This window comes from Apostichopus japonicus, chromosome 19 (assembly GCF_037975245.1).
Source record: "Apostichopus japonicus isolate 1M-3 chromosome 19, ASM3797524v1, whole genome shotgun sequence".
In the NCBI taxonomy this organism is placed as follows: Eukaryota; Metazoa; Echinodermata; class Holothuroidea; order Aspidochirotida; family Stichopodidae; genus Apostichopus; species Apostichopus japonicus.
In genome coordinates, this window is record NC_092579.1 from 20,965,736 (window position 1) to 20,978,739 (window position 13,004).

Consider the following 13,004-nt stretch of genomic DNA (forward strand, 5'->3'; position numbering starts at 1 on the left):
CACTGTTTGTGCGTCATGAGGTGGGAGGCCAGAGGGTTCAGCTTATAGCTGGAAAGTTAACCAATTTTCGTGTATATATCAATGGTCCATGAATGTGCATGCCCATATAACGAAATGGACGTCTGCCGGACACATTCTGGTGGATGTCGTCCGTGGGACCACAAGAAAGGGACCCAAAATTGGGCTAGATCATCCCGTGAGTTAACCTGGATAAACTGAAGGAAAATATCCTGCATAGGCCCAGGTATCATGAATGGCCATTGTCAGACAGTTTCAGTGGTGGTGTAGGCCCGCCAGGCACCCCAGAATCTCCACCTCCAACTGAAAAATGAGCTAGATCAGCTCATGAATGGTACAGTACAGTATTGTACGTTGAACTTGCTATATACATGAAAATTGGTTAAACTTCCCAACTAGGTAGACCCCTCTGGGCCCCCGGTCTATCACTGACCTTTTTCACATGTCCGTATAACCCATTCCACTGCCTCATTCTTCAAATGTTCATCAGAACCAACAAGAGAATTGTGCACAATTTGCCCTTGGTTCGATCTCAATTACAGATACATTTGGGTGACGGCAAGTCGAAAAATTGTGCCAGGGATGGACCGACGCCGGGAAGGAAACTTGGTTGCGATTTTTTGTGAGTTGGGACAAGGGCGTATGAACCGGGGGCTGGGGGCGCCAGCCCCCCAAGGGAAAAATATGGGGGCGGAAGTATCATTCCACCCCCCCCCCCTCCGCTTCGCAAGTCAGAAAACCCCTTTTTCATTTCTCAATAAATGATAAATGAAAACAATCTCATTTGGAGCACCAAATTGCATCTCAGGACAGGTGAAAATGCAAAATTATTTACAAAATGGAGTGGGTGTTGAAATGTGCTATATTGCACCAAATTACATCTGAGGCCACCTGGAAATTCAAAAATTTTCCAAAGGGGAGGGGGACACCCCCTCCCCTTAGACCTTTCCCCCAGGCCGGCCATTAGTCTTCAGCCCCCCCCCCCCCCACGCAAAATTACCTTCCTACGCCACTGAGTTGGAATGTCTATAGTATACATACAAAACATTACCGTATACCATATTATTATCAGTGTCTTGTATTTTTCACAAATTCTTTGCTATTTATGCGAAAGAAGTTCTAGAGAAAAACAAATCCAATATCAGGGCTGCTTCGATTCACTGGCACCGGCTGCCATGATGTAATGTTTGTAACATTGATTGACAGCACCTTAGGGGCATAGCCTAATGTTTAAATGAAACGATAACAATCATAGTAGACACGTTATGCGTAAAGCAGATTTTGAGATTTGTCGGAAATTTTGACGAAGCTCATAGTAAGATTGCAATTGATCTAAGACGCACAGTGGATTCACCCTTTTAATGAAACATTCTAAAGAACGCCGTTGTGAACGTTACTCCATTCTCGACATTTCGTCGCCCGGACTCATGATAAGGTTTGCATGATAATAATCACATGTGAAAACCAAGAGAGGATATGTAAAAAAACAAAAGCATTCATTGAAACTTGACTGGTCAAGTCCATAAACTAATTAACAGCTGGAATTGCAGTATCGAAATGCATGGAAATCAGTTCTTCAAAATCAAGTCATATAGTTGCTTTAATTAAATTATTGTGCGTATACCTTTCCCTCCCCTCCTGTGAGCTGCCTCCACCCCGCTGTACCTCTCCATCATACCCTTTCCATCCTCTAGCTGACACTTTGTGAGTAACTTGCATCTTAATAGCTATTTATAATAGTTAATTAAACCGACTTGCATGGTACGGCGTATAGCCTGAAAACCAACTGTTTCAACTCTATCAATGTTATGTACCGACGAAATCAATGTTATGTGCGACGAAATCCGTTAGAGGTCGCTATACCGCAATTAATTCATAGAAAAGTATAACAAATTCGAAAGTTTCCAATATATATTTTATTTTCCTAAATTAAAATCTACCTTTTCCTCTACAATACTTGACGGTTCCCCTATTTTCAGGTTTTGTTACGTCCAGTTTTGAAAATAGTATATATATATATATATATATATATATAAATTTCTCATTTTTATATAGACGGTTTTGTGCTATGAATTTGTGTTCAAGTCACAACACGACTTCGCGCAATAAGTGACCTGCACAGGTGAAGGGGAGGTGGGGGGGGGGAGTCTGCATTCCCTTGATTAGATTTAGGTATAGGGGATGAACATTTATGGGCGTCCTTTGCCCGAAAGCGTGTTCTAATTCTTCCCTGACTAAAATTATGATCCTCCATCAGAATGTTTTACACACATTTGACTCAGAGGTTGTGTGTGTCCGCTACCATCACCCTGCCCCCCCCCCCCCCTACATTCGCTGCGCGCGAAATAAAATATGGCAATAAACACTGCAGCATATACAGATGCAAGAAATGGAAACTTAACTACTGTTAAGAAGATGACGTGTATTGATTTGATTTCGGTTCAGTTCCTTCCAATAAACAAACAAACAAAAATAGATGTATATATATATATATATACTCTAAATTAAACAGACTTGGACGAAAACAAAACTACATATTATCTGTTATTGGAAGTTGTTGATATTCTGATATCAGAGACATAAATAAACATGAATATGTAATCCAATCAGCACTTTACATCACTCAATTTTCCGCACCTTCGGTCGCAAACTTTCACAGGAAATGCTCTTGTTGGTGAAGTATACAACATGTGAAGGAACATGTGATTTCTTGTTCATGGAAAATAACACACTTTCCATCGTTTATCCCCTTAAATTACATACCTAACATGATGGGATATATTGATTATTATTCATATTACCATATATCGTCGAAAGTCAAGTTTCCCGGTAAATTGTATTTTTTTTTTCAATTGAGTCACTATTTTCGTTCGGTTCACTGACAGAATTGCCATCTCGTACAAAAACATTTTTCAATCTGTCAAGCTAATGGAGTGTAATCAAGAAAGCAAGATTGGAAAGAAACAAACCCTCCCCCCAACAATAAAAGCAGGGGGTGTTCAGAATCATTCTTCAATGCATTGCTGCAGTTATTACATTATAAAAACTACATGTGTAAATGAAAAGAACACATGGTAACTAGGTTGGAGCATTCGATGGTATGTTTGTTGGCAACCCAGTCAGTAATGAAGTCATTTGTTTCTCATCTTTTGAATAAATGTCGCACAATGATTGTTCAAGCTTTGAAAACCGCCTATCGTACACAGACCTATACTGAAGATATCGAGGTACGGTTCCCGCTGAAAAACACGCCGGTCGGTTATTCGGTCGGTTAACCCGACTCCCCATGCCAGCTGGTACGCTCTGGCGGGTCTGTAACCGGGGCACCGGTCGGTCAGTATTTACACCGGGTTGTCTAGAAGCGTCGACGATACTAGGGAAGACTGTTTGTTTAGAGCTGAGACCATACTTTCTCACAGGCGTACGGGAAGAAAATGACGATTGAGTCCTAAACACCGGCTCGATGCAAATGGGTTTCATTTGTTCAAGAAAATTTTGCGCACTGCTTCCTCGTTTACGCCTATCTGCATATTCCCGGAGTCTTACGGCGCAAAATTCCTTATTCTTAGCGTTCAACTGGTTAGACAAATTTTGTTTATTAGTCTGAACTTGCGCCGCTTCGATTCCCACCAAAAGTTCTTTCATTTGTCCGGCTTTGGTTTTTTGTTTATCGACGAAAGCTTTCCTCTGCCAAGCGACTTGCATAATAAATTTGTATCTCTCTTTGGAAAGGTCCATTAATCTTGATTCCAACAGTCTTTGCTCGGTTACATTATCTTTAAGCTGTGAACCAATGGCGTTGTTTGTTCCACAACCATTCGGTTTCGCCCAATTACGAATGTCCTTCCATACATCATCCCTTGCTGAGAACCGAGGCGGGGCACTATTCGCCTTCCGTTTAGTTGACTCTGTTGCCATGTCAGCATAGAATGAAATACCTCACTCTATGCAGGTAAGTCATTGGATCCTAGCATTATCTACTATATTTGTATGCAGAATTGTCCTTAAGATATGCTAGAAAGTCATATAATGGTCGCTCAAACTGACAATATTTGGAAGCCTCAGAACTTTCAGGGATGTCCTTCGACAAACTTTTAGCAGTTTGCCAATATGATTTGGGATCCTACAAGTTGATGATCTTTAACGTTGAATCCATTTAGGCAATACACTGTAGATGTAACCTGTGAATGAAAAGAAAAAAAAATGTTTCAAGTTTTAAAGTGGAAGTTATCTGCATTTATAAGCCTACGTATTTTTATATTCAATGGAAACTGACGATATATATAGGAATGCATGCATGCACAGGCAATATATTAATGTCCGGGTAAGGTAGTTATGTCTAGCCAACCGAATCATCCGTCGGTTTCATTATGAAACAACAGCCGGTATAGTTGTCAGTAGGTCCAAGGGCGGCGGAACCGGGGGGCACAGGGGGCACGTGCCCCCCCACTTTTCCTCAGGGTTAAAAATGTGCCCTTTTTCTACATAAAAATTGAGGTGTCTGAAGTTAGCAAGAGGTCAGGGAACCAGAATGAACACTCGGGAAGGGCCGTTTCCGGCCATCTGAGGGGTTTGTAAAACCAAAATTTTTCTTGTACGCTCCGCGCCAACCGATGGTGGCGCTCCGCTCAGATAGTCGTGCATACAACTTTGCAAATCCTGACTACGCCCCTGACTTTTAATGAATTTATGTGGGTGAAATTCAAAGCTATTTCGAATGGAAACAATTTGTTAAGATATTAACAAGAAATAAACTCTAATTCGGAAGATTCCTACATTAGCAACTAGCATGATTTCACCTCATTTGTCTCAATAGAAAAATTGATCCTTGTTTCCCAATTTGCACATTGGATATTGCAGTGCTAGTATGCATATTTTCCTTGAGGGGAGGGGGGGCGTTGATGGAGTGATGTGTATACGCAAATAAGATAGTACAATAAGAGTTAAAAAGGGTACTAAATATCAGGCTACATCAGTCCAATCGAATTTCTGCAAAGTGCCCTTTGATGTCGGTGCCCCCCCAGATTAAAAGTGCTTCCGCCGCCCTTGAGTAGGTCAGTCAGGCTATTACAGAGTGGCACCGATTTGGGCTCGGATGAGAAGAGGTTGGCACGAGGAGAGAATGATCATGTATAGTATCATTCATCAATAAATTCCCTTCTGTAACATGTATACACGAGAAGCCCATTGACGTGCACGTGATTTTAAAAGGGGGGGGAGTGGGGAATTCTTAATTTACCACAACTGATATAGGCAGGGGTTGAATCTTATGGACGGGCTGTAGACGGATACAAAAATTTACGAATGAGGAGTTTGGTTGTGGCGTCATTGGATTCGACTCCCATATATAGGGAGCCATTTGGTCCTCCGCCATAAGAACATATCCCATAGAAAAATGAAGAGGTCAAATGGTGCATCCTGAGGCATAGTTAGACTAAAACTTAGGCGTACTTTTTAATTAGATCTTAGCGCAACGTACGTTGTACTAATAAATACAGTTGTTTTCCCCGAATAACCACTGACTAACGATGGAGGTGGGGGCTCCCCAACCCATTTCGCACGCCACTGGAGAGGCCTACGGATTACTCTAGTGAGTTCTTAACCACGTCAGATCGATAATTTTGTATACATTGAGAAGAGGGGTATCTAGATAATCATTCGTTTAAAACTGAATCAAAATGAGCCCACATAACATGATCTTCCACCCCTCAAAGATCGTAATTAGTGTTAGCCCAAAAGTTTAGCATGCTAAATATTGCAAGAGGTTTTGAAATTACTTTTCTATAGACGCTGATCCTCCATATTATTCCTATATTTGCCATTGAAGATTATTAAAATAGACAGTTAATATATCGGTGTGCGTGAGGGGGGGGGGGGGGGTGGGAGATAGCTGTTGAAACTTGAGCGTGGGCGACCATAATATAACTTTCTAGCATATTTGGTGGCAATACTGATATTTTCTAAGTGATCTGAGACTGAGTGATGCATGTTTGCTCTGTGCTTTTTCTGTGTGTGAGTATGTCTGAGTGTTTGTGTATTGAAACTCCTCTTTCTATCATATAGGTTTATCCCTTACCTTCAAATTCCTTAACCGGAACTGTTTGGTCGATTTTCAAAGTTGAACAAAGCAAAACAAAACTACGAAATCCAACGTAAAGAACATTTCTGCTACTTACTTTTTTTTCGCGAATAGGCCTATTTCCAAAGTTTAATCACTGGCAACGCTCAAAACTATCGACCCTATACCGGTTTACATAATCTACAATAGTTATTTCTACACTGGTACAGACAAAATCACAATGCCTCTAACAAGAATGTCCATCAGAAAAACATTCTTTATTGGTGGTGGTTTGGCCTACTGAATATGTCGTGGCGTTTAAAAATTAATGTCAAATTTTATCACTCCCCAAATCGATCCGATCAAATTGACTCCTTTCCGTTGGGAAATGTATACCAAAAACTTGCATAGCCTTCCCTATAATCTGCGGCTTCGAAGATTATGAAGGCCTGAGAGGAAATTCTGTTGCCCTCTGAAAATGTATTCTCACGAACGTACCAGGTTATATAGACCATAACATCTAGTGCTTTAACGCAACATGAATATGAACCTATCAGCTGCTTACTGTACTGTAGTTTATTGTCGAATAATCATACAACTATAACGAAGTCTAAAATTTCATGGCATGAATGGTGTTCAACCAGTTGTCATAGCAACACAGCATGCGGGGTCGAAGATGGCACGGCGAAGATCCTGTAATTGTTGGTCTGTGTACACGTGGAAACGAACCAGAGAGAGCGTCGTGCGACCTTAAACTTGACATCTTAATAGAACCGCAATTGTAAACAACCAAGACGATTATATAACTTTTATAACGTGACTGTCTTTACAGCTATAGCTATAGCTTTAATCAGCGATCTGCAGGCCGCGGTAAGGCCCACAACCCAGGACCGTCCGTGAAGAATGAGTCACTACCCCCCCCCCACCCACCAGACACCACTCCTCAGAATCGATGCTCCGAGTATAGTCGCCTACTGTACATAGAAATTAGGTTGGACTATGTAGGCCTACTCAGTTGTTATAGAAAATAATCGAAATCCGTACCGTCGGCATGAAGCTTTGAACAATAGATAAAGTTTTCGATGTCTGAAAAAAATAGTGCAAGCGCGTTTGGGTCGTGCCACATAGCTAGGTGGACTGTCGGCCTACATCACAATGGATGAACTAAATTAATAGACTTATGTCTGGAGAGGGGAACACGGAGGAGGGATGAAGAGGTATATACCCATGAGGATATACCACTGGCACCCGTCACCCATAAATGAACCCTCAGTAACTGAACTAGCCTTATGTGGTACCTGCACGCTCGTAAGAAAATCAATGCTGTAACAAGTACTGGGGAAGGCATACTTCCCGGGTATTCCCGGTGTCTAGGACCTTGCTGAATAACAATAGCAGATAAACTTAAATAAATTATGGAATAATTGAAAAGAAAAAAAGTGGATCTTGTAATGACAACATGGTGCAACGGAATGTTCACTTCAAATTATGAAGTACGGTAACAATTGGAAAATTACACCCGCTTTATACATTTGATTATAATACTACAATGAAAAGTTGCTGGGGTATGTCATATGATTCTTGGTGGGGATGCTTGTCCATCCCTGATCACCGTGACTGACATTCACGTGTAACAGTTTAATTCTTTCACCGAATGATGTTGCTAATTAACTTGCTAGTATGAGAGACTTCGGCTTTTTAATCCCACCACACTACAAAAGGTCACAAGGGATTCCATTTCATGTTGCAAAGTTGTCCAAGGCTTCCATAACTTAGAATATAGTGTGTTTTTCTCTAGAATTTTCCAATGGTTGGAAATAGAGGTCTGAAGTTTCAGAAAGTTCAAATGTTGTAGGTTAAAACGTACCTTAGAATTTCTTTTCTCATCGGGTTATGCATGAAAGAATGAAATGGTTTGCATAAGTCGGTTCTTCTTTCTAAATGTGACAATAATTTTAGGAATGCTTTAGACAGTTTTTTTTTTACTTTTTAAGAATTGCAACAAGATTTGAAGTTACAGTGTTACGCTGTTTATCGCAGGTTCCTTGATGGGGACTTCATGTCCCGCCCGATCCTTTTTTGCCTCTTAACTAAAATACTGAACCTCTATCCGACCAACCGAATGGCTTTGTATATAGCTACAGTAGACTATAATGTAGTTCAATTCCATCCCTGATTCCCTCTTCACAGATAATATATATGTAGTTACAAGCCTTATCCACACTTTCAATATAGATTCCTGGCATTATGATCTGAAATATATGCAGTAGTTGCGCAATTATATACTTGAAAAAGATTGTAAATACAAGCATATAGTTTCTTACCTGATCTCGACATTGGGTGTTTGTTTGGCGTGAATCCCGGCGCATGCAGACGGCCTATATTAAAGTAAATAACCGAAAACAGCAGAAGGATGGTTCTTGTGGAACCTCAGCGAAAAAGATTGCCAAATAGGGATTTTGTCTTTTCTCTTCACGAACGATTTAATCTTCCTGTTACAATGGCCTGACTATTTCTAACCGATGGCCAGCATCACTGCATCTCATATCCAAGGAACTACGTCAAGCATGTTCATAAACTTCACGTTCTTGGTATATATTTGTACAGCATATATGTCCATATACACAAAATAAGCTTTAACGAACTCAACACTCCACAACAAGTGTTATTGTCAAACCTCACTCCACAAAGATTGAAATAATTGTCATTAGTTTCCACAACATCGAAGACAACTTAAAGACCAATGACACCGTGAGTACAGTCGCGTCAAGTTGTACTTAAACTTCAAAAGGAATTTGTCGTCAAATTGTTGGCGATTGTTAGGTTATTCCACAGTATAGCGTCATAACACAAGGATTTTCAAAGCCCGTACATTCACCTTAAATTAACGACGTTGTTTGCTCTTACTTAAATCAACAAACACAATACATGTAACCATGCATAAGTGCCATTAATCGATTTTCATTTCTTGACGACTGTGTGGAAACTTCATTGTTAACTTTGTCAAGGGATAATGCACTCCTGTACTGAAGTAGGATTAAGGTCCCAGACAAGTAGTTCTCTCAGCTGGTCCATCTTATTCTCTTTAACAGAATATTCGATGGGCTTTAAAGCTCATCGTCTGTAATCACAGAGTTACTGTAAAACGGTTTATGTACATCTGACGCGGTCTTCTAATGAACCAGCCTGACAGGGGCGGATCCAAAATTTCGAATGACCCTGGGGTAACGGAAGGCGACCGCCGTGTACGGTGGGGGGGGGGGTTGTCTTCGGGTCCTTTTCATAGTTATATAAAGGTTTGAGATCAAGCTGTTACGATCCTAGCAGAATCAACTTTCTTTTGTGAGTTTTCTTCAATAGATATCCTGCAATTAGGATCGAAACGTCGGGCTCTTTAAAGTTTGTACATTTACCTATTCAGGCTTTTTTACAGCAGATAATCAGTTTGTTAACAGTTTTATCCTCTTTTTAACCTTTCATCCCAGGGTCATTGATGGGGCCTTTCTAATTTCTTTTGTTCCTCCTGATCATTTCTGTCGAATTGGCTAACTTTTCTCGGCTTATAGACGCCAGGTGTACTTAACTCAGGTTGAGGCACTAGTAGGTACTTGGATATGGACAAATTGTCAAGGTCAGATGACCGGATGACGTGGAGTCGGAAAATTAGCTCTTACACCATGCACATACAGTGCAACCCCTTAGAAAGTTAGAAACCTTCCTTAAAGTAGAAAAAAGAGTAAATTTTCCACATGCAAATGTAACTGTTAATTTTCAAAATAACTTCCATTGTCGTAGGAATGAGCGAATTGGATCACATGGGGACTTAACCGCCTCAAGTCTGACATTTTCTCGTCTAATTTACGTTCGAACTTTATAAAACAAACAAAAATAAAACGCTTATTATAAAGGGGGGTATGCACCACTAGTTCAGGAGTTGTGGGTACAGCAAAACCAACCTCAGCTTGAAAGGATACATACATGGACACAAGAATGTGATTAGTAGGGTAATCCGTTGAAACCAATATATTTGAAAGGCAAAGAGCTACAAACTTTAGGACAGTGAAAATCGTTCCACTGTCCACCTGGATTCATATATGACATATGCCAGTGTTTATTGCTTGAACGTAAGCGAAACCAAGTCAGTGGGAAAATATTACCCTCTCCATTCTTCCCCACAATTAAATTGGTGGGATTTCTGTCGATTTGTCAAAGTGATGTTTCCCCATATTGATGTGTTCCCATCATTAATTTCAGTGGGACCCACTGACCTCTACCAGTGGTAGAGGTCAGTGGTGGGACCCAATTAGTTCATCTGGCAGAATGCTTAATAAAAATTGAGCAGTTAGTGCTTGTCTTAATATGGTAACTTGCTTATTTGTACGTTCGTTTGGGCTGATCGATTTGTGTTGTTTGATTTGATATTTGTGAGTATTTTATTAAAACTTTTCAAGTAGACTTAAGATCAAACTTACACCAATCTGTAAACAAGAACAAAATGTAACGAAAAACAGTCAACGATGTACTTAGACGATTGTCGGGCAAAACTGCAATTCCCAACAATGAAAAGTTAGTGTTGGTACCGCTTCTGCGAAATTACGGAGGTTAAACGTAATGATGTAACGAAGGACTTCAGAGTCAAGTACTGTCGCAGTACCTGCATTCTGGCAATTCAGTTAAAGTTCTGCGCTCTATCGCCATGTCCTCTCGCCGGACGAATTTCTAAGGAAAGGATATTTATGGAATCCTAATGCAGACAGTTTCAAACTATGCTATGTAAGCTTCCGTATATGAATGAATGTAAGCTATATAATATACGCATAGGCCTATGCATGTTACTGTACAACTACAAACAAGTTTAAACAATCAGTGAATATGGTCTTTTCCACCTGAACATTAAATTTATTCAAGCTATAGTTGATTCTGTTCAATTAAAATTCTTTAAGTATTAACTACATGAAATATGTAACCTAACATGCTTTGACACATGGTTAAGGGCTAGCAGCCCATGTTATCTTGTCTGTTCATCTCCTTGATGCCAGTGCGAGGGCATATATCACAAATGGAGGGGGGAGGGAGCTGCAAAGCTCAGTCGCAGGGTTAGTCTGAGAGCCCTGGAGTTTTCATCTCTCAAATGAAAGACCATTAGAATTAGACTATGGTACCATGAATGTAAACTTTATTTTGTTATTTCTCTTTCCAGCATACATTACATAATTTGCTGAACAGAATTGGACACTCAACTGAACGTGAAATGCTACCAATAAGGAAAGTAAAATTTGAGAGAGCATCAAGTAGTAGTCTAGAAAAACCACAAGAAATCCCACCAGTGAAACCTGCAAGAAATTCAATTACAGGCAAAGAGGCGCAAGAATTTTATGAGAGAGTCATTTCGAATCCTTCTGCAAAGAGAAAGAAGAAAGTGAAAACAGAGAAGCACAATCTTGTTGAAGATATAGAGAGAGGCAATAACCAGAAGAGACTTGATGGGAACCACAAAGATGTACAGATCCTCTTCAGATTTGCTCAGGAAGGTAAACTGAAACAAATAAAAAAATTGTTCCTGGATCAAAATGTGTGTGACATTAATGCTGTAGATAGCTTTGGTTGGACAGCACTAATGTGTGCTGCCTGTGCAGGACATCCAGCTGTCGTCCGATACTTATTGCAAAAAGGTGCCAACAGGGAACTCACCAATCGAAATGGCCAAACTGCATACGACTTAGCTAAAGCAAAGAAAGTAACTACTGTAATGAAAATACTCCAGTCTTGGAATGAAGGAAGTGGGCATGAATGGCTGCCTAGTCAGGATGCAAACTTAGTCCAAAAGAAACCGAGGAACAAATTTTTCTGTGTAGCTTGTGCAAGATATTTTACCGACACATCCCTCGCAAGCCATCAAACATCTACAGTTCACTTGTTTAACAGTAAACCAAAACAGAGAGGAACTTGGTATCATATTAACGAAAGCAACAAAGGATTTTGTATGCTCCTTAAAGATGGATGGGACAAAGAGAAAGGTTTGGGACCAGAAGGGAAAGAAGGACTCAAGTTTCCAGTCAAAACCATCTTGAAACGGGACAGAAAGTGTCTCGGTTCGGTCAAGACAGATAATAGTACACCCAGGGTGACTCACTTCAAGCCATATGACTTGAGTGCTGTCAAGAAACCACAAGTAGAAACTGGAAGAGTGAACTTGAAGAGAGAACAAAGTGAGTCAAAGACCAACAAGAGGAAACTTGAGAAGAAGCGAAGGAAAGAGAAAGAATGGGAAATAGATTTTAGAAGATCATTCAGCTTAGAATGATTGCCAGGCCAATGGGAACTGATAATTTTATTGTGATATAAGGCTCCAACATAACTAAGGATGAATCATTGTAAATTAATTGAAGAAATACTGATATAGGGCTGACTTTGTCTAGCAATCTTGTATTTATCATTAGCTGAACATTTTGTAGTGGTAGACCAAGTGTCTTATGTTCAAGACTATATACTGTAGTTGGTACCTGTCTAATTACAGTAACGATTAATGTGTTGTAAATGTTATGCTGAAATGACAATTTCTCTTTGAGTGACATGAGGATATTACAAATTTTCAAAGGAAATGGTGTTTGTGAAACCCCGTTTATCTTTTCAGGCATCCAACCACAGACAAAGAACTAACACGATTACCCAGCTTACAGTAGTAATATGAAAATGACAATTACTTTCTTAGTTCAATAGTCTGCATTTCAGATTAATTCAATAATTTACAAGCCTGATATGAGGCTGAAAGACAGTTTGCTGTGCAAGTTTAAAGAAGATCTTTACAGATAGAGATTTTACAGATAGAGACAGATTTTAAGCGATAAATTTGTATTAGCTGCCAAAAGTTGAACCAATTCTTTATAGTATAGTTAAATGGTTTAATACAAAATACATATTAGAACAA

General features: G+C 39.9%; 2 protein-coding genes across 6 annotated transcripts; one reads left to right on the forward strand and one right to left on the reverse strand.

The window, feature by feature from the left end:
• Positions 1-2,436: 2,436 nt before the first annotated feature.
• On the reverse strand, positions 2,437-9,021 carry LOC139959369 (uncharacterized). 3 transcript variants are annotated; one of them, XM_071956920.1, is made up of 2 exons: positions 8,401-9,021; positions 2,437-4,199 (listed from the first exon to the last, which is right to left on the reverse strand). In XM_071956920.1, exon 2 carries the CDS (start codon positions 3,934-3,936, stop codon positions 3,097-3,099), a length of 840 nt encoding a protein of 279 aa, XP_071813021.1. In that variant the 5' UTR covers positions 3,937-4,199; positions 8,401-9,021; the 3' UTR covers positions 2,437-3,096. The 3 variants fall into 3 exon arrangements, with proteins under 3 accessions (XP_071813021.1, XP_071813023.1, XP_071813022.1); XM_071956922.1 differs by lacking the exon at positions 8,401-9,021 and adding an exon at positions 6,195-6,667; XM_071956921.1 differs by lacking the exon at positions 8,401-9,021 and adding an exon at positions 6,095-6,115.
• A 1,338-nt stretch (positions 9,022-10,359) lies between these two features.
• Positions 10,360-12,678, forward strand: LOC139959368 (G patch domain and ankyrin repeat-containing protein 1 homolog). 3 transcript variants are annotated; one of them, XM_071956917.1, is made up of 2 exons: positions 10,360-10,500; positions 11,277-12,678. In XM_071956917.1, the coding sequence occupies exon 2, from the start codon at positions 11,328-11,330 to the stop codon at positions 12,378-12,380; it is 1,053 nt and encodes a 350-aa protein (XP_071813018.1). In that variant the 5' UTR covers positions 10,360-10,500; positions 11,277-11,327; the 3' UTR covers positions 12,381-12,678. The 3 variants fall into 3 exon arrangements, with proteins under 3 accessions (XP_071813018.1, XP_071813017.1, XP_071813019.1); XM_071956916.1 differs by lacking the exon at positions 10,360-10,500 and adding an exon at positions 10,532-10,873; XM_071956918.1 differs by lacking the exon at positions 10,360-10,500 and adding an exon at positions 10,533-10,849.
• Positions 12,679-13,004: the final 326 nt, after the last annotated feature.

Excerpts from the sequence above, each read along its gene's own strand:
- LOC139959369 (XM_071956920.1), bottom strand. The coding sequence starts at position 3,936 with ATGGCAACAGAGTCAACTAAACGGAAGGCGAATAGTGCCCCGCCTCGG.